This window comes from Protomyctophum bolini, assembly GCF_963924005.1.
Source record: "Protomyctophum bolini genome assembly, chromosome: 21".
Classification (NCBI taxonomy): Eukaryota; Metazoa; Chordata; class Actinopteri; order Myctophiformes; family Myctophidae; genus Protomyctophum; species Protomyctophum bolini.
The window spans coordinates 12360242-12382106 of NC_137882.1; the positions used below are offsets into that span (position 1 = coordinate 12360242).

Below are 21865 nucleotides of genomic sequence, written 5' to 3' on the forward strand. Positions count from 1 at the left end.
TTTAGATGTATCTCTGTCGGCTGTCATCCCGTAGGCATAAAAGTAATAATTAAATAGCAGCTAGGATGATGTGATGATAAATATGTTTACAAACTTCGGAGTTGGGACTTCCAGTCATCGATTGCTGATCCCATACAGGCATACACTGACTGGTATTTGGAAAACATATAACACATGGTCCATTGTGTTTGTGTCCAAGCTATAATTATGTTGTACAGTAGTAGCATGTGTTCCGCAAAGATAATTTATAATGTAAAATAATTCTCTTATCTTAACCTGTTGTGATGCCCTGCAGGCAAACAGGTTGACTGACACGCGGCTCGTCCAATGGGGCCGTGGGATTTCCTTAATTCCGGGTTTTGACCCAATCGGCGTGGAGCACCAACGTCCGTCACGTACGGTTGACTCTGAACTTGAGAGGGATACGTGCTGCTGTGAGGCGAGCGTGCAGCAATGTTCCAACATCAAACCAAGACATTAGACTCGCATTGCTATCATCTAACTCGTATGAATACACATTAATTTCTACCGGTCGCTGCTGCTGTCAAATGTGGACCGCGGACAAAGGATAACGGCGTCACGCTGTCAAAAGTGTGTTATTGAATGAGCTTATCGCGTGTTGTTTTTGATTGGATTCTCTCGTACTGTACACCATCATCATCATCATCAAGTTCCCACCATGAGGATCTTCCTGTCTCTGCTGAAACACACCAACCCAAAGATTGAATATTATTCCAGATTCTCGCCCTCTCCGCTCTCCATCAAGCAGTTTTTGGATTTTGGTGAGTATAGAAAGAGGAGGAGACTGGAGTGTGATGTGTGTGTGTGCATGAGTGAGTGTGTTATGTTCTGTACCACAGTCTTACATACAGACATGTCTCTGTGTCCTTCCTCTATAGAAATAACTTCTTCATCAACAATATAATTATAGGGGGCACTTAATTGGCGTGGCTCTTTATTAAGTAGTTTCCTAGAATCGTGGCAGCCATTGCAGAGTCAGATTAATGTGAGTTCAGTTGGCTATAAATAGGTCCACACACTATGTCGCCGTGAAACCTTATACTGTAACTCAGACTGTTATGAGATGACACGGTGCTTTTGAATTGAATGTTTACTCAAAACCCAGTCGTCACAATGACAGGTCATGCAGAACAATGGTGCTTTTATCCCTTCTTCTTCAACTTGACCCCCAAATTAATGTATTACAGTATTTGGCCATTGATTAAAATATTTAGAGCATTTCCAAGATTTGAATTTAAGCCAAACCCTAACCATTTTAATTACAAAATAACAGCTCTACAAGATTGCAACGCATCACATTGTAAGGGACGGGTTAAAGTGGTTAACAGATTTATGCTTAAACAGATGTTTATGCTAATCTTTCTGGGAACCTCCTGGAATACTCCAAGGATCCCTGAGGGTACCCAGACTACACTTTGAGAACCTACTGCTCTAGGCAACTACACACAGCACAGACTAGCCTAAGATTGTGACTTCTGGTGTCATCAACTTCACCACAAAGGCTTTAGTTTAATTAATCCGCCCGTGATTAAAAGCATGACCAGCTGAGATTAAAACATGATTTCTGGACAATAGTTCACAGCCGTGGCGGACAAGATATACATAATGCTACAGGAAGTAACAACAGGTTGGGTCTTGCCCTCCCCCATTGCCCTATCCAATCATGCCAGTGCCAGGAGAGAAGCATGAGTATGTGACTGTCCCAAGGACGAACTAAAAGATAATCATCGTCACACACCTCACTGGTGGTATGCCATTCGCCCTGGCAGAACCATCTGGTTTCCAGACGAGGTCTGCCAGACCACGAGTCACTAGTACTCACTATTTTGGTTGCGTTGTCTTCGTACTTCTAGTTAATTCCCCAAATGTTAACTGTACCAAGTGTGAGTGCTTTTCACATAGCAGCCAGGCATGATTTTCTCTCTTGACTTATTCTCTTAGGCCCCTTTTCCACCGGTTGGTTCCCAATGAGAACCGGTTCAGTTCTTTTTGGTTTTTAGTCCATGAGCCAGAGCTCCAAAATTGAAACTTTAATTATGAATTGAGTGTGCAAAACCATACCTATATTAGATTGTTATCACCACCATTAAACTTCCCCAATTGAGTACTTACACGAATATGGATTTACATTTTAAAATATGCAAATGAGGCATTATGTAGGAAAATATGCAAAATAATCGAAAATATTAAAAAGCTACTACTGTGGAAGGGTTATCAAGTATTAATTTACTTGTATTGATCCTATAAACAATGTAATATAGGGTATAGTTTGCCCACCAATTTTGGAGCTCTGGCTCATGGACTAAGAACCAAAAAGAACTGAACCAGTTCCCATTGGGAACCAACTGGTGGAAAAGGGGTCTTAGTGCCAGATCCTACATTCATATGCCTGAGGCTTATATGAGAGATGAGTTCAACGACCTTAGCTCTAGTGAGGTAAAGCCCTTGTCCTTACTCCTTATCATGTCTTTTCTGTTCTAACAGAATTCTGAAGTCACACTCATGACTATGCTCACACTGTGGTGCCATGCTTTTTCACTTGTATCAGCACTTTCACATTGAGCTCAGTAAATGTGTATTGTGCAATATAGTCTTGTCCGTGTATGGGGGAGGGGAGCTGGGCAGGGAGGGTGACATTAGTAACTGTACGTACTCCTAATACAGGCTGTGATGGCACTTGTCAGGAATACCGGAGAACTCGCCGCTTTACCAACTCACCGCAGCGAAAAGTGGAGAGAAACAAGCTTCATCATTATTATGCTAACATGCTGTCTTCATCAACTCAACTTTAGCATTCCTACTTCATCTAGTGTAAACTCTAAACAACTATCCTCTCTCTCTCAATTCAATGCAATTTAAATAAAGGTGAAGTAAAACTAAAATGCACTAAACCGCGGCAGGTCGAAAAACCGGCGAGTTCTCCGGTTACCCTTGTCAGCAGGGAGTGTTGGGCGGAAGGAGTAGGATGAAGGCGCTAGTAGTCTATTCCCTCCCGGTGAGGTATCCTCACTGGGAGTGGACAGTATGTGCCTGATGTGGGGAGGAATTAAGTACCGGTAGTATAACGACTGACTAACATTGGGAAGAAAATGGGGTAATAAGCAAAGAAATCTTAGAGTTGACCATCATTTTTGTGTCGTGTACAACATAAGAGTCTGCAATGACTGTTTCAGTCATTGTTCTTCTGCAGGAATTCAATAAGCTGTGTATGGTGTTAAACGTGTTTATGCTAGGCTTGCAAAAAATGCAAGCTTTTTGGCCTCGTACTGTCACTATGTAGGGAAACCACTGCCACACTAGTCCAATTAAATAATGCACTGTTGGAAGGTTCTTTAACTGAATTAAATTGTGCTGAGTCACATCTGCACTCTGCAGTCTGCAGTGGGGCATTCAACATTTCTTTAATATAAACCCAGTTGGAATTAGGGCTATAGTTATGTACAAAATCAAATATCACAGTTTTTGGCCAAATACCGTATTGAAATTGCGATGATATTGTATGGATGACTATGGTGCTTTACCGTAATACTTACACAATTAATGAGATTTTTGATTAGAAAAAATCCTCAATAACGCCTGTATACCTAAGTTGGGTGTAATGATGATTATTATGTCTTTCGATATATATATATATGTATATTAAAAACAACAAAAGTGCATTTTTCCCATAATTTTGGGTGTCTCTCAGGCAGGGAAAATGCATGTGAGAAGACGTCATACATGTTTCTGCGCAAGGAGCTGCCCGTGCGCTTGGCCAACACCATGAGAGAGGTGAACCTGCTACCCGATAACCTCCTGAGTCAGCCCTCCATCAGACTGGTCCAGAAATGGTGAGTGACCTCGTCCAGAAATACACTTAATACATGATGTTAGGCCCCCGACAGTAAGCCGATAAGGTAGATGCTAGTGAGTGAGTGAGTGAGTGAGATATGCGGGTGCATATGACAGGTTTGTGTGTGTGGACTGCAGTTCGGAGGATTGCAAAAGAAAAATGCAAAATAATTTGCTAAATATTCATAGTCAGCTTGTCTATCTGGAGAAGATGATGTTTCATATACAGTATCCTTGAGTAGTTTAAAAATAAATAAATCACACCCATGTGAAGTGAGGGGCGCTCTAGTGCAGATGATGAAGTCTTATCATCGTTCATGACGTAAAATAGACACTATGCCTATTTGCTTAGACACTGACGTGAAATTCTCCATTCATTGTCAATGGGAATTTAATGTTTGTGTTGGACAAAAATATACACTATGTGCTCAGCCACTATAACGTAACATTCTCCATTCATTGTCAATAGGAATTTCATGTTTGTGTCGGACAAAGCTTGTGAACATACAGTAAAAGATGGATATAGAGAGGCTATCGCCCCTCAACAATCTCATCTTTCTGTATAATACAAAGTCATCAATGTGTTATCTTTTTCTCCTCCCCTTTTTCTCCTCTGTGTGCATCCAGTGGTCTGGTTTGACCATAATGGATTTTCTTTAGATAAGATATTGTTTAGGCTTTTTCTGCCTTTATTGATAGGTTGAAAGTAGACTGACAGGAAATGGGGAGAGAGATGGGAGGGACGACACGTGGCAAAGGCCATCGGAATTAGGAGTCGAACCCACGGCACGCCTAGGCTGGCTCAGCAGTGTAGGTGCCCGGACGGTTAAGCTAACCATCCGGGCCCATAATGTAACCTTATACTGACTGCTATTATTTTAATGTTTTATGCCTTGCTTTTCTTTTCTTTTTTCTCCATTGCTCTGTAAAGCACTTTGAGTGACCTGACGAACGGACAGGCAGGTTTTATAGTAATCTGTTGGTGTGTTTGGATCTATTACGTATACGCTCTAATAATTCAAGTGTGTGTGTGGGTGGTGGTGAGGGCTTCCCTAGGAGGGCTGAGTGCATAGAGAGAGAACAGTGTACAGAATGTGAGTTTCACTTTGACTGTTTGTTCTTTTCAGGTACATGCAAAGCTTTGTGGAACTGCTGGGTTACGAGAACAGAAAACCAGAGGATCCTCATGTGTTGAATGAGTGAGTGATGTACTGAATAGAGAAGCAACTAGTAGCCACATATTTAACCTGTGTCTTGTCTGACAAGAAAAAAAACAAGCTCTCTCTCACAAGTATTGTGTTAGATATATGATTCAGGTTAAAAAATCATCCAAGTTGTCCTTTAACTGCAGAGCACTAGCTAGGCAACACTTAGTAGTAGTAGTATTACCCTCTGTGGCATAATTGATGTAACAGAAGGTAATATTCAACGCAGTAGTAGGTGGGTCAAACATTCAGTACAATGTAGTACAGTAGGTACAGCTCTAAATACATGTGTAAATCATCTATCCATTGCACACTGCCCTGTCTCACTGAAGTTGCCAATCCCTGTAATAAACAAAGCCCTATTCTAGGCTGATTGGACAGTTAAGAGTATATATTTATACCATAACAATGCCCTGGTTACAGAGTGACAGTCCTTTATGACAGATAGGCTGGTCATGACTCATGACAATGACATAGATATATCAAAGTACAACAATGTCCAAGCCCTGGAAAGGTTATGAAAAGTCATATTGGAAAAGAACACTGGGTGGTCCACCGTGCCTCAAGCCAAGTTCAGGCTGGTCCGTCCGGTGTATCTCAGGAGCAGGACTAGTGAGGCATGGAGAAAGATGGCACTGGAGCAAAGTTATTAAAGCCTTTCTCTTATTAACAGGGTGCAGGCAAAACATATGACCCAATGAAGATGTATCAACGTTGTTATATGTTTTGCTTGCACCCTGTTATTAAAAAAATCACACCCCTGTGAACTGAGTGGTGCAACTCCCCCCCCCCCCCCACACACCTCTCTCTCTCTCATTAGCAGGCAACAGTGCAGCACTATCCCTCTCTCTGTTTCTGGCACAACAGCGCCCCTACTGGTACTCATAGTCATATACTGGTGCTCATTAACGTCACAGACACACATAGGTGAACAACACATAGGTGAACACGGACATTGCTGTTCCTTGGAGTGGTTGCACCACTCAAGAAGGCTACCACTTACAGCTGCAGAAGCCCCAAACAGTCCTCCACAGACCCACGTACACACAGAAATGTGTGTTTTTTTTGTTTTTCGACATACCGTTGGTCCAAGTTAAACTGCCATTTTACTGATTACCTACTGTCTTCCATCCATCCATCATCTTTCAGTTTCCTGGAGCTGTTGATAGAGGTCCGCAACCGTAACAACGACGTGGTTCCTACCATGGCTCAGGGGGTCTTGGAGTACAAGGAGAAGTTTGGTTTTGACCCCTTCATCAGCAGCAACATACAGTACTTCCTGGACCGCTTCTACACCAACCGCATCTCTTTCCGCATGCTCATCAACCAGCACAGTGAGTGTCACATTATCACATGTTGGGATTGATTTATTGAATACTTCAAATGTGTTACAGTCAACCAGGGGCGCAGTCAGACAGATATTTTGTGAAGCCACTAAGGAAATCGGCACATCCTGAAAGTTCATATAATGGCCTGTTGTGGCACTGTCAACTTCACCTAGACTGTATTACGTTTAATAAACATGGTCATGACTACTTTCTGCTTCCAGTCACTAGTTTAAAGTCTCATTTCTCATGTCATAATATTCTTTTTGGAAAATGATGGTCCCATTTATTAAATGATAAATTAAATAATAAATTAAAAATAAAGTTGCGTATGTTCTGAGGGGCGTGGCTACCGTTACACTGTTACAGTCTATGATCGGGAGCCACCCCCGTTCGAGTCAAAATAAAAACCAACTAAGAAGAAGGGGATAAGTCCCGCCTCGTTGTCTGGGCCAGCCAATGGGCCAGCTGGGCCCAAACGGATCTAGAAAGATGGCGATTTACAATACAAGGACTGACTGGCTTCATCTTACGTCCATATCAGACCCGGCGAACGCTTTGTCCATATTTTTTTTACAGTCTATGCAGTCAACACAGGTTCTTACAGGTTTTCCACCCGACAGCAGCAATATACTGCTATACTGAGTTCTGAAGTCCATTAACAAGCACAGCCAGTTCTATTTTGGAGCAGTTTTGTTGAGCTTTGAGTCAAACAACTCCCATCGCTGTTCCACAAAACACACCTGCACATGGTAATATATTCGTATGCCCTCTCAGTCTTCCTCTTTGTTTAATCAACAGGGAAAGTCATCTTGACTTTATAGAGCCTCAGCTCTCTAAAAGTAACAGACTGATGGCTTAAAGATGGAGTGCCACCATTTTTTCCCACCAGATCTACAAGTTCATAGCATATGAACTTTACTTGTAGGTCTGCTATTTTTGAAAAATCGTTAAAATGTGCCTAAAATCTACGTCAGGCCTAAATGGGTTAAAACATGATCATCAGGTATTATTAGAATATAAGGAGGAATAACTTTTTCCAAAAAGTGTACAGTATTTGTTAAAAGCATGCTATTATGTGGTCACGCCCACCAGTTAATTAAGTATGCCTGGTTTGCCTGGTGGGTGGTGATGGGTGGTGATCTACCTGAACTGAAGCCGCACCCACAGCTGTAGTTGTATGATAAAGGGGGAGGCTTTAGGGGATGGGCTGATAGTGTGATGTCACTATATTACTGTTTATTTCATTGGCCCGTTTGACTGTCAAGGGTTCAGCCTCCAGGAAGAAACCCTAAATACAAAGTTAATACACCATTGCACATAAAAACGACTCCAGGGTGTCTAATTAAGTACTGTCACCTCATAGACCTCATTTTTAATGCAATATTTGCAGCAAGATCTTCTAATGCTGCCTTCACACTAGCGGCAGAGTTGGCATTGAAGGGTTGCTTAACACACTGGTTGACGCCATCAAGCATGTGTGGGAGCGGACAGGGAACTGGCTGACGTCATGAAACAAAAGCACATGATTGATTGACACTTCACTGCGTCACTGGAGTGCTGAAAATACGTTTAAGCCATCTCAACTATTCTGCTGTAGTGCGGCATCAGTGTTGCTTTGTCTCTGCTAGTGTGAACGCAGCATCAGGGTGTCACTCAGTGCAAGCCTCATGTTTACAGTGTAAACATGTGGCCACAGCCAGGCACACAGCATCACTCATTATGCACAGTATGGCATTTTGAAGACAAGTTGAGAGTATCCCTCCTTTTCATTACTATTTTCCATCATGTTTATGTCAAAAGCTCACTCTGCACTTTATCTTAGAAATCCAAATTGACAGAAGGACCAAAAGGATTTGTAATCGATAGAAGTACATTTGGTCATGGATTTAATATTTTCAGTAAAATCCATTCAAATGTACTGAATTTGAGATAGATAGATCTTTATTGTCATTGCTTGCATTATAGAGCTTCACCACTGGCATACAAATAAATAACCATACTGTGTACAATAACCCAAAGTGCTAGTGCAATGTAATGGTGCAAAGTCATATAGTTCAGCAATGCATAGTCCAAAGTTCAATGCAAAGACCAAGTCCATTTTCAGTACCTTTTTAGTACTATAGAGGAGGCTCGGGGATGGGGGGGTGGTGGGCAGGTTGTTCATTCAGCAGCCTGACAGCCTGTGGGTAGAGGTGTTGGTCAGCCTGTTGGTTTTGGACCGGATGGATCAGACGTTGGAAAAGATGGTGTGCTGGGTGGAACTGGTCCTGTAGGATGTTATTTGTATGGCATAGGCAGGGGGAGGTGAAGACTGTGGAGATCTCTGGAAGACTGGTCCCAATGATCCTCCCTGCAGCCTTGACCACTCTGTGGATGGCCTCCTTGTCTGCCCTGGTGCAGCTGGAAAACCATACCAGTCGCCTATAGGTGAGCACACACTCTACTGCACAGTGGTAGAAGTTGATCAACAGAGTTTGTGGAAGTCCTGCCCATTTAAGTTTCCTTAAAAAGAAAAGGCGTTGCTGTGCCTTCCCCACGGCAGAGGTGATGTTGGTCCTCCAGGACAGGTTGTCGGCCACAGTCACGCCCAGAAACTTAAAGTTCGAAACCCTCTCTCCACCTCCTCATTTCCAATAAGGAGTGCTGGGGAGTGGCTGAGATGTCCGGACCTGCGGAAATCAGTGATAATTTCCTTTGTTTTTTATGTATTTAGAGCTAAGTTGTGATTGCCGCACCATGCCACCAATCCCTCGACCTCCCTCCTATATAAGGTCTCATCATTTCCTGTGATGAGGCCAAGTAGTAGTAGTAAGTAGTGTTGTGTCATCTCTGCTATAAGGTTAGATGGAGAGGAGGAGCAACAGTCGTGTGTGAAGAGTGTGTAGAGAAGTGGACTAAGCACTCAACCCTGGGGGGCCCCGGTGCTAATGGGCAGGGTGGAGGAGATGTGCTTGAATGGTTCAACCTGAATTTTCAGATTTTTCCTATACTTATTGACTCTTCATTGTCATTTATTTGAGATGAATTGTACAGCAATTTATTATCTCCTTTGTTTTCGTTGTCTTGTATTTTATTGCATGTAAAGCACTTGTGAGTCCTCTCTGTGAAAGGTGCTATATCAATAAAATGTACTTACTTACTTGACAATTCTGACATGTTGTGTGCGGTTAGTTAGAAAGTCCAAAACCCAATTACATAGTGTAGTGTTCAGTCCAAGTTCATGTAGTTTGCTGTGGAGTTTACTAGGCAGGATAGTGTTGAAAGCCGAACTAAAGTCAATAAAAAGGAGTCTCCCATACCGTATGTGCATGTTCTTATGCTCTAGGTTCTAACAGAGTGTGTAACACAAGGGATGTCCACCGCCATCTCAGGGTTGACCTCGCCATGCTGTATGCATTGGTGTCCCCAGAACCATGTGCCGCATTCCTGGCTCTTACTAGTGATTGTAGTTTTGGTGTCATCCAAGGTTTTTGGTTTGGAAAGACACGGATCTGCTTCCAGTGTGTAACATTATCCACACAAAAATTGATATAATCCAGAGTCTGTAAAATTATTCAGAGACCCATGCATCAGTGCTTCCAGGCCACTACAAATATCCCAGTCTGTGGTGCTGAAGCAGTCCTGGAGCCCAGGACTGACAGACCTGACTTCGGGCCTACTAGATCAGATTTTTGGTGTGTACCAAGGGTGCAGGAGGAGCGAAACATGATCAGAGAGACCTAGATGGGGGTACACCTGGGCTCTGTAAGCATGGGTTATGTTGGTATAAACCTGGTCAACTTGCAATGGCGTCAACTTCGGGAGTGCTTGAGGGCACAAGCACCCACTGACTATAATAATAATAAGCCAAAAAGCACACACTGACTGAAGGCTGAAGCTCTCCTCCCCCTGGTCATTTTGTCACGTAGGCACACACCTTTACGGTGTTCACAGAACAGGTATTCAAATGCTAATACGGTGGCTTTGTTCCAGTGACCGCACGGTTTATTCCACTCCGTCTCCTGCAGCAACACAACACTAACACGGTCAGTGGACAGGCTGCTGTCTGTGTACCGTCGGCCCGTCTGTAAAGAGCCATGAGCTGGGAGGGAGGGGAGGGGAGGGGCAGCAACACCGCCGGCCAAAATATCCATCTGAGCCATCTCAGCCAAAATATCCCAAAACAATGTCCGGGGAACAGAACTGTTCCTTTTCCTCAGACTACTTTTACTTTAATTAAAAGGTAGGCCTAAAATGCAGTGGCTGTAATTGGGTCAATGATCTTGCTTTCGTGAGCAATGGTGTACGAGATTGGTAATAAATTGGTCAAATCATGACATTGTTAGACCATCTGGGGGAAATAAATAAATAAATCTGTGTCGTCGTCCCACCTAGATAAAGGTAAAATCCACCCGCCGCTTATGGCTGAAACAATTTAATTCTTTACTGTTTTGATTGATTGATTAAAGTACATTTAAAGTACAACTCAATACTGCCGTTATAGGAACCTTCTGCCACTGTGGTCAAGTATATTGCTCTCTCTAGTAGCACATTTCACATTAAAATGTTTCTATTCACTGTATTTCTTTGTAGCTCTCCTGTTTGGCAATGACACCAACCCAGCTCATCCCAAACACATTGGCAGCATTGACCCCACCTGTCACGTGGCTGATGTAGTCGGAGGTAAGATTTGAAAGACCTTTTCTCATTAAACATAACTTCTTACATTTTTAATTAAATTTAAATTAGCAGCATTTTCTTTTCTTGACTAGTTGCAAAAAATCCACAAGATTTTGATTCTTATTATTTCACTCGAGCAACTCTTTTTTTATGATATTTTTTGTGGCTTTCGCCTTTATTTTGTTTTTTATAGAGGGATACTGTAGGTATACAGAGAGAGATGATGGGGGGGTGACACGCAGTAAAGCCGTCTGGATCGCGGATCGCTAGAGGAACCCGCGGCACACTGCCAGACTGGCACACTGCCAGACTGGATTACCAGCCAAGGTGCCCAGATGGCCGCCCGGGCCAAACAACTCTTGGATTGAATTAAATAGTTTTAATTGAGCATAGAATTTGAGCATAGATACACGAAGCATAGTTTGACGTCTGAGCTCTGTCTCTATTCATTCCATCCCTGTAAGCATGAGAAATGTACAATTAAGTGATAATTCTTTTTTACAGGGAATGAATAAGGGGAATATAGAATCGGAGCCTACAGGTGGATGCTGGGGAGGCGGTGGGATTGCAAAACTTCATAGGGCAGTAGCAGACTGTGAGGCAATGTTCAGTAGAGGCAGAAACCGTAGAGCAGCACAGTGTAGCAACCAGCAAGGAGGGAAAGCGAGGACTGGCCAGGTAGGCAGGGAAGTTTAAATAGCCCGCCCTGATCAGATAAAGAGTGCATGTGACTAGTCATTTGAACAGGGTTTGGCACGCAGCCTTGAGTTGTCTGCCTGAACCTGAGCTCTGCAGGCTTCGCATAATCTTTTCCCCGTCTTGTTTATTTTTTTTGCATTGCTGAACTAAATGTTTGCATAGTGCAGTTATGAAATAACAGCTGTTTGCTTGGAATTGCATTAACTTGTCTGTGCTTTGCCTCTCAGATGCCTATGACACAGCCAAGATGCTATGCGAGAAGTACTACATGGCTTCTCCTGACCTCAAGATTGAGGAATTCAACCGTAAGAGAGATTCACTCTTGTGTTTGTATCATTCTGATCATCGAGATAATATTATTAACAGTGTTTCTCCTACTATTGTATTGGTGGTGGTGGGGGGCATTGGAGGGATTTGGTGCAATTACTAACCCAGTATAAAAATAGATTTACATTGACATACATTCAGGCTGTAGACTTAACTACACACCAGACGTACTGTAGCTTTTACCCATCGATCTTCTATTCATCCATGATCCGCCCATTCAATCTATTCATTTTCCCATGGCTTGGTGTTTCATAGTGTTGACTTGAAACTACTACTACTTGTGTTCTCTTACACATTCTATTTCAAGCTAGTGGTGCCAGAAAGAGTCTCAATTTAGTCCTGCTGTGATTACAATGTTGAGACTGTGTCTCATTATCTTCAAAGTGTTTGAGTGAGTGAATGCATGTACGTGGGTGTTTTTTTATGGGTGCGAGGAGACGGGGCATCTGCATTAGGGATGCACCGAAAGGGAAATTCTTGGCCGAATACCGAATATAGGAAACAGTTGGCCGAAAACCGAATACCGAATATCCGAATATGATTAATATTATACATCTTTTTTCCTACCATTGCTGTCATGGCCGTACCTCAAAAATATTTTAGCCATTTTAGCCATTTTCTGCCAAACATTTTCTGCGGCCGAATATTCGGTGCATCACTAGTTAAAATAGTATGTTTATACAGAGTAAGTAAAGAATAAATAATCTCTCAATCACCTGGTAATGACTGTGACACAGTCCTGTAGCTGAAAGGTTCAGAAGGTCAGTCCAAAATAGTTGACCTACAAGCTTGTAGATGTTTGGAAAATGTGAAAGATTTAGAAAGCTTTTGCCTATAATGTCATGTTGAAAGTGGTTATCACTTAACATACCTACACCCGCACAGTATAATTGGTATGAAGTGTAACTGAATATCGCTGTTTTACTATCCCCACTTAACCCATTAAGACCTGAGTTCTTTCTACATTCTACAAATGTTATGTTATGGTTATGGCAAAACTTAACTTAAATAATAATCACTGTTATGGATCCATAAAACATTTATTCTGCTCTTTTGAATGCATTAATTGCATACACATATTCGGTGATATATTTTCTGTCTATTTGGGCCGAAACCGAATAGGCCGAAAATGCATTTTAGCCATTTTCTGCCGAATCTTTTCTGCAGCCGAATATTCGGTGCATCACTAATCTGCATGCACAGGGGCACTTGCAGGATTTGATCACATTGTATGCACAAGCACTGTCTGATTCAACCACCCTCCCCCCATGACTACTAGTGACACAATACAGACACAGCCATGGCATCAGTTTTCAAATCAAGATGAATGTTAATCATTTTAAGTCATTCTGTTTGAGAGGTATGCATTTAAAGGATATAAAGAGGCAGTTGATAATGGCATAGTAGGCATTGTAGCTTATTTAGTTTACATTCTGTGGATGATCTAGAACAGGCTATGCACTGAGTGAAGTCATGCACCAGACATTTTAACAATGGAAACCACCTATGAAAACCATTCAGCAGCCTCCAAGTCAGACTCAAGTATGCACAGTTTACAGGCTTCTGTCATTTGAACCATGCACTGAGGCCCATGGCACAGTGATGTGGCATTGTGGCGGCTATTCATCTGTTGCAGTTTGAGTGCACTGAATTTGGGGTTGTACCACCAATCAATCCCCTTTCTTTTTTTTAAGATTTCTTTTTTTTGTGGCTTTTCTGCCTTTATTGATAGTGTCAAGTGAAGACTGAAAGGAAAGAGGGAGAGAGAGAAGTGGAGAGACATGCAGCAAAGGTCGTCATGAATGGGACTCGAACACGCGACGCGCTGTCAGGCCAAAGCTTATATGTGGCATGCGCCTGGACCACTTGGCCAGCGGGCGCCCCCCAATCAATCCTTTTTAAGTGTGTTTTTCAATATATATTACTATGACATCTTCACACACTTTTCCTGATCTTTCTCCCCCCCACACCTGGCAAACGCCCCTTTCACCATGACAAGGCTTGGACTATATCCACTGATGTTTCACTGAAGTGCCAATGGCAGGCAACGTTTGAATGTGTAATTGTGTACTGTACACATAGTACTGAGCCCTGTATGCCCCATTAAGGAGAGTTAGAAAATGAAAGTGTCTCAAAGCAAAACTGCACTGAGGCGAATGTGAGGGAAATGAAAGCTTATTTTAACTTTTTATTATGAGTGTCAAAACAAAACTACTGATGGAGGACCACTGACCATGCAACAACAACAGACGTTATTATGTTACAAAACCGAGACAGGAAAAAAAAAACAATCTTTGCCAAACTGTTAGAAATAGTCTGAGTCGAATGAAAATGAAAGTACCGGTAAACTTTTCCTAATGAGCATCAACCTCAATCTTGAGCCTAACGTCGCTTATAATAAGCAGACTTAAGTCGGCAACACTGATGTCATGTCCTCACTCCTCATGTCTCCTGTGTGTTCCAGCGAAGACCCCTGACAGTTCTATCCAGTCAGTGTACGTGCCCTCTCACCTCTTCCACATGCTGTTCGAGCTTTTCAAGGTAAGCAAAAAGTAGGATCTCTTTCATCGTATGGTCCTGACGCTGATGTAATTAAAAGTGTAACGTGACCTTGATTCTATCAGGATGGACCACTGCCTGCAGGCAATTAACTGTGTGTGTGTGTGTGTGTGTGTGTGTGTGTGTGTGTGTGTGTGTGTGTGTGTGTGTGTGTGTGTGTGTGTGTGTGTGTGTGTGTGTGTGTGTGTGTGTGTGTGTGTGTGTGTGTGTGTGTGTGTGTGTGTGTGTGTGTGTGTGTGTGTGTGTGTGTGTGTGTGTGTGTGTGTGTGTGTGTGTGTGTGTGTGTGTGTGCAGAACTCAATGCGGGCTACAGTGGAGCTTCATGAAGACAATAAGGAGGGCTTACCACCAGTGAAGGCAAAGGTGACGCTGGGTAATGAGGACCTCTCCATAAAGGTACAGAACACACACACACACACACACAGACAGACAGACAGACAGACAAATAACATGTTTGGATTAAAACCCAGATAGTTAGTCTGAGATAGAAATAACTGGGTTTAAGGGCTTGATATATTTCATAATGTCATGCACTGCACATAGCAGATACTAACACACTGTGTCACTGCTATGGCTATATATTTTTGGTGTGTGATGTGACGTGCAGCCAAGTATAAATCCAGCTTTAGAGAGCTTCGGGTCTTTCAGTTTATTGGCATAAGAAACAACATTACTGTACTTTTTCCCTCAGCAGATATGGGAGTTTTTCCATTTTTAGTCACATTTTCAAACTCTTTGTCTTTGGGTGGATGTATGTGTGTCTGATGTCTTGGTACAGCTGGCAGGAAGTTAGATAGTGCAGCTTGGTTTCCACCTCATCTGCTGTGCAGTAGGTGCACAGTCTGTCCTCTCCTGGGAGCCAGGTTCTCTGTCATGGGACAGTGCTAAATGACTCTGTACGTAGTCAAGGATTTCCTCAGTTTTGGATCAATCCCAGTGTTTGGGTATTCTGCCACTGTGTATTCTCTTTTTAGGGCCAAAACGCCAAATAGCATTCCAGTTTTCTCTGGGTTTTGGTTGATTGTTCCAATGAGTCATATAGTTTTGTGTGTGCTTGTGTTAGTGTACAGAGGGAGGCATCTCTCTAGTCTCGAGTTTCTCTGTACAGTACGTGTACATTATTTGGTGCTTTCCGTCGGATGCAGAGAATGGATTTACAGAACTTTGCATGCAGAGTCTCAATTTAGTGTCATTTTTCTAAATATTGGATAGCAAGTGGACCCTTTGGGATGTTTCTGGCTGATGTTCTTTTAGATTTTTTGGTTTCTTTCTGTGTTCAGATCAGTGATCGAGGAGGAGGCGTTCCCCTTAGGAAGATAGACCGTCTGTTCAACTATACATACTCCACCGCCCCTACACCCACCATGGAGCCTGGAGCTGTCCCACTGGTATGTGTACTCAATTTATATTACTCCTACCGTAGCTGTATCACCTTTTCCATATCTGAATATATTTTATAACCGCAGTACTACCGTGACAACTGCATTCCCCCCATGGGATCAATAAAGGTCCATCAAGTTAATGTTAAACGTGATGAGACATTCACCCCTAAAATTATTACATTTGATTGTGATTTCTGAGTGCTGATTCTGTTTACAGTTTGTGAATGTCTCTGTCTGCATGCCTCTGGTGTCCTTCCTCCAGGCTGGTTTTGGCTATGGTCTACCCATCTCTAGACTGTATGCCAGGTACTTCCAGGGGGATCTGAAGCTCTACTCCATGGAGGGTGTGGGAACTGATGCTGTAATTTATCTGAAGGTAGGTTGTATTTACTGTGCATCCTTATTTTCCATAGTGTTCATGATTCATAAGTGTCCTCCCATGAACCAACATTAACACTCACACAACCTCTGTAGTTTCTCTTTGAGTGTGTCCTCATTGACTCTTTATGTTTGACTGTTCCACCACCAAAGGCCCTGTCAAGCGAGTCATTCGAACGCCTGCCCGTCTTCAACAAGTCAGCGTGGCGGCATTACAAGACCAGTAACGAGGCGGACGACTGGAGCAACCCCAGCAAAGAGCCACGCGATGCCAGCAAGTCCAATTACAAGGCCAAAAGATAACTTGTGTCTAACCCGCTAGTCCCTAACCCTAGCTACCCCTTGCTGGCCAGAGCATGTACAGTATGATGAGCCTTGCCCTTGGGTAAATACAAGTTTAAGATCAGTTTTGAATCAACATTCCAATGGGTAAAGTTGCTAACAGGGTTCCCGCGGCCATGAAAAACCGGCAAAGGTTAGTCAACTTGAAAATGCAATTCTCAGGCCATGGAAAAGTCATGGAGCAAAAATTATATATATATATATTGCATCAACTAGATTTAAAATGAACTATTTATAAATGTGTGTTTCAAGGTTTCAACACATTATATCCAACGTTACACATTATTTAAGCTGCAAGTTATTGAGTTGTCATGGAAGAGTTACTGAAAATCATGAATGTGACCAAATTGTAACAAACCCAGTTACGCAGCTGGAAGATACAAACTGACCGTAGATCTGTACCCAATGGCAATCATCCACCTAGATTCTGGTGTTAATGGCAGCCTGTTGCCTTCTCAGTAAGCCACAAACTGGCTCTTCCAAAGTAGATCATCTCTTGTGAATTTGGCCATTTGGCCAGTTGAGGCCTTTTTGTCAACAGCTGTAACTTAACTTAGTTTTAATTTATTTTTTTATCAAAGTCAGTTCTTCCTCATGAGTTCTACCAGGCTTTGCTGACATGGCTACTCCCCCATGTGGCTGAAGAAGTCCTGCACTGATTCGTCAGAGCTGTAGAAGACTTACTGTTTAGTTTTTCTGTGTCCAACCCTCACATAAAAGGACCTCTTGTTTCAACTTCCCTCACACACAGAAAGACTGAGGGTTTGAATTTCATTGCAAATGGGCAAAGGAGTTTTAAATTTCCTTCCCTTGGGAGTCCCTTTTGATTAGACACAAATAGGTCAGTGTGTGTGCTGCCGTAGCAAAATCAAGTTTCAGTGGCATGTTGCTTAAGTGGTGAATAGAGAGCGGAGAACTGCCGAATTTCAACTAGAAATTATAACCGGAACATGTGTCATGAATTAATATATAGTAATGATAATAACATCAGAAAGACAACAAATTATAAATACAGGTTATTTATAAAGATTTACAGTAGGAACCAATGTATTTATTTTGTATCTCCATGAGAGAAAGCCTTACCTACTGTATACAGTAAGAATATATTGATATTCTTTTTTCTTTTCTTTTTTTTTGTGTGGTGGCTGTTGGATATACTTTAAGTTTTATTTCAAAAGGGAGAAAGTTCTTACCTCTCAGTTCAGAGTTTTAAGATGTACAGTTGGCTATAGTTCAGAGTTTTAAGATGTATAGTTATAGCTAGTTGTTATGTGTGCTTTTAGATGCGCATCAATCAGCAATATTGACCGTTATTACAGACAGTGCTTTTGCAAACCAGCAGTTGTACAGCCACACCGACGTGTTTGCCCAGCTCTGCAGCCTTTTGAACAAAATGAAGGACCAAAGGCACATCTTCAGGATTCTCTTAGAACAACGCTGTGTCAGCCTTGTCTCTCCTGCAGCTTCTGCCGCTCCAGCATGATTGTGTTTGTATTGTTGAAGAATGCACCCTTTGCGGTGAGGAACGGCCTGCTGTGATTGCACGATCCCTTTCTGGCCCATGCTAACACCAGCATGGAAGCTGTGGTGTTGTGTTGACCTGCTGCACTGAATACGCAGCATGAAGTCTGGAATCACAATGTGTGGGTGAAACTGCAGTCAGCTTCGTGTGGCCATTTGTGGTATTAATAATCATCACATGACTCTTGATTCTTGAACCTTGAATGATCTTCAGCTACGCTTGTGTTTTCAACATGTACTGGTGTCATGTTGTTATCTTCACTGATGATTGGTGGAAGTAGACGTATATAGCTATTTAAACAGCAAATGTGTTTGATATTAGCCTTTTGTTTTATCCAGGGAGAAGGGGCCATTTTAAACTTCATGTGAGGAACTATTTAGAATTCAAGGATTTTGTCTTTGGTTAGATTCCTTTTTGTTGGTTTATATAATTTGTTTTATAGAATAAGTGGGTGTAATTACACAATGAGAAAAATGAGTGGGAGATAAAGTTAAGGAAAAGTTGGATAGAGTAGCCTTGAGTGCCAGCAGGGTTACTGAGGCAGAGATAACTATCACTTGACTTTTGTATTTAAACATTTTTTGTTGCTGTTAGAGTACATGTCAATGACATTTGGGACCCTTTATAATGCCCTTTGCTGTACTGCTATACGCACATTTTTAACATTCATTTGATCTTTTTAGATCAATGCGTCAGAGTAGGTGCTGTTATTTTCACGATAAAAGCATTAAATGGTTGTAAAAAACCTGTCGGAAAAACACATTCTGATCAGCTTTGACAACAAATGGACCATAGGACCGTAGACTTGTGAAACTACAGATGTAAATTAGTTTAAAGCTATTTCTGGTGCAATATTATTGTACATTGTCCCTGTCAAATGAAAAAAGGAGAAGAAAAGATGGAGCTTGTTATATGATGGATCTCAATAATCTGAGGTGACTTCCTCTTCTCATCTCCTTCAGCTCTATACAAATAACTGATGAAGACTTGGGAGAGACGCTTCATTATGGGAAACATCCATTGTCCCTCGTTCCCTTCAGTATTGAGACAAAACCTAAAGTTTCCAGCACTGCCAATGCCTTTGTGCACTGCCATCAGTCATACTTAAGAGACAAATGAGAGCAATACTCTATATATGCCCATTGCCCAAGCCTTTGATTCAGGACTTCTGTGCAGGGAATGCTGTGTTCTGAGCTCAGATCTTGTCTTCTAAAGGCCCCAGTTAACTACTCTTTTGATGTGTGTTTTCTCCTCATTTCTCAGTGACTATTATAAGGGAGATCCTTTGATAGGACTACCCTGGTTCAGTTTTATTCTTGTAACAATGAAGACCGCTTCAGACAGGTACAATACGGTTCCATACAAGCATAGAGAGTCTGCTTTAGAGTGCCAGGGATCTGGCAAGCTTTTATAATGGAGCCTGTTTCATACCTCTGTGGTGTTACTTGTATACTGTATATAACCATATGAGCAATGTTGACATTTTCTGCCAGTGTGGAGTGATTCCTCATGTTTTTCTTCCCACATTATCTCTGGTTTAAAGAGATGTTTGAGCACTTTCTACGCATGGTTTTCCCTCATTGTAGTGAAAGTCGTGCAGTTATGCAATTGTAACGATCATAGAACAGACAGCAATCCCTGTATTCATGTTGTACCAACATCCACCAACAGTGATATTATCTGAAGGTGTGAATTAGCATGAGATCGTCTACTGTTTAAAACCTAGAATAAAAAGAACTGCTGTTGAACTATGCTATTTGTCTCTGAAGAGATTGGATTGCTTGAAAATTACTTTCAAATGCACTTACACCATTTGTTTTATTTACATGTCAAGCCATTTGGAATTAGACTTAAAAAATAAAAATAAACACACATTCCCAAAGTTTGTACATACAGTGCAGGGTTACATGTAGTGCATACAAGACATTAACTTCTCTACAGTGCATTATGAGTTTTATTTGTGGGCATTGGGGATAGGTGAGGTATGGGTCGCTGGTGAGCAGACCCGACCAAAAACAAAAGCACATTTCAAATGACTGAAGAAAAACAAAAGAACAAAAATGGGGTCATGATTTTTGAGTACCTGACATGTGTTTACCTCAAGTGCTTCATACATTACATTTCAAGTATCATCAGAGTCCTGGGGATACCTTGTATCTCCAATAGTTTTTTTGATAGTTTTTTTTTGTTTTACTTGTCAGCTGATGGAAAACTTGCAATAAAGCCACTAATGATGCATTGCAAAATATTAAAAGGAATACACGGATATGAATAGAAAAACAACAGCCAGCCTCTCTGACTTCCTGAAAATATATATTTGCTAGGAAGATATGCTTAATTCATACTCCATCGTTTGACGTGTCACGCGCTGGAAAGAGCAGATCAATGTACAAGCTCACAGCGCACGCCCCAAAAGACAAAGTATTAACTGAGCTATAGTAGGCTTCTGCAGAACAAGATGTTTCTGGTCTACACTAGGTGAGGGAAGGGGGGCAGCTAGTAATTACTGTGATTTCACTGTTGCAGTAAGACACAGGTGGGGTGGGGTGTAAATGCGTTTTCACTGTTTGCTTGTTTGCTAGCATATAAGAGGAAAGGGGGGGGTAGTCAATGACTGCGATTTCACTATTGCTTGGATTGCAAGCATTGGACAGGCAAATAGTGCGACACATCTAGGCTTGGTCTCAAAAGACTTGATATACATTCTAGAAGCAAATACTAGATGTTTGGTAACGATCTTTTTTTGTATAGTTAAAATAGTAGTTAGCTAAAGAAAGCTATAAAGTTCACAATACAGTATAGACTAAAATCATCCTAGAGACCCCGTAACATATTTTTTTAGTTGTGGTAGTCTCTCTACTTGTTTGATTACATTTTTTATTTTGTGTCAGTCACCTCAAAGAACACAAGATTTATTTGGGGGACTAGCTTTATTCCCCGTTTTAAACTGGACCTTGATTCACACTGGATACATATTAAGTACTTATTGTATCAAGGTTATTAGTCCGTTCACATCAATTTCATGTGACAATCAATTACGCAAAAGGTGTGAAGGCATTTCATGTAACAATCAATTATGCAAAAGCAGTGAAGACAGACGGGCACTGATTCAGTCAAGTTACAGCATGTGTTTTGTACTGTGAGGAAGGTGTCTGCAGTGTCATCTCTGCTGCTCTGGGGGGTGCCATTTCCCTCCGATGTCTGCTTACTGAAAGTAAAGTGACCCAATACAAGTGACATCACATCACCTGTAGAATTCTAGAGTTGAGTGGTATTAGAAGGTGACATTGACGTTACATTAACAAAATAAAACAAAACAAAAATCTATCATATTAATCTCTTTGCATCTTGCACACACTGACCATCACACCAAATCATATCACAGTGGATGGCTGTGAGATAATGGAAAATACATTATGACTTGAGAACTAATTTACAGTAACGTGTGAGTTACAAAGAACATCTCCACTAAAGGAAACAAGAGGACCAAAAAAACGATGAGGTGATTTTTTTTTGAACAGGTTGTCACTGACAGTTTCCATCAGCACTGGGCAATTTTGCAAACCTTATCAGTTCCTAGTAAGAGGTCAAGAGGTGCTGGGTAATATTCCA

At 41.7% G+C, this 21865-nt stretch overlaps 1 protein-coding gene across 2 annotated transcripts; it reads left to right on the forward strand.

The window, feature by feature from the left end:
• Nucleotides 1-412: 412 nt before the first annotated feature.
• Nucleotides 413-20006, forward strand: LOC308336576 (pyruvate dehydrogenase (acetyl-transferring) kinase isozyme 3, mitochondrial-like). 2 transcript variants are annotated; one of them, XM_080793988.1, is made up of 12 exons: nt 413-782; nt 3710-3851; nt 4980-5051; nt 6207-6391; nt 10958-11047; nt 11971-12048; nt 14535-14611; nt 14924-15025; nt 15910-16017; nt 16274-16387; nt 16543-16663; nt 19216-20006. In XM_080793988.1, the coding sequence occupies exons 1-12, from the start codon at nt 680-682 to the stop codon at nt 19227-19229; spliced, it is 1206 nt and encodes a 401-aa protein (XP_080650114.1). In that variant the 5' UTR covers nt 413-679; the 3' UTR covers nt 19230-20006. The 2 variants fall into 2 exon arrangements, with proteins under 2 accessions (XP_080650114.1, XP_080650113.1); XM_080793987.1 differs by having other exon boundaries at nt 16543-20006.
• The last annotated feature ends 1859 nt before the right edge of the window (nt 20007-21865 follow it).

Excerpts from the sequence above, each read along its gene's own strand:
- LOC308336576 (XM_080793987.1), top strand. The coding sequence starts at position 680 with ATGAGGATCTTCCTGTCTCTGCTGAAACACACCAACCCAAAGATTGAA. Across the intron at positions 12,049-14,534 it reads CAAGATTGAGGAATTCAACC|CGAAGACCCCTGACAGTTCT; the intron begins GTAAGAGAGATT and ends TGTGTGTTCCAG. Across the intron at positions 15,026-15,909 it reads ATGAGGACCTCTCCATAAAG|ATCAGTGATCGAGGAGGAGG; the intron begins GTACAGAACACA and ends TTCTGTGTTCAG.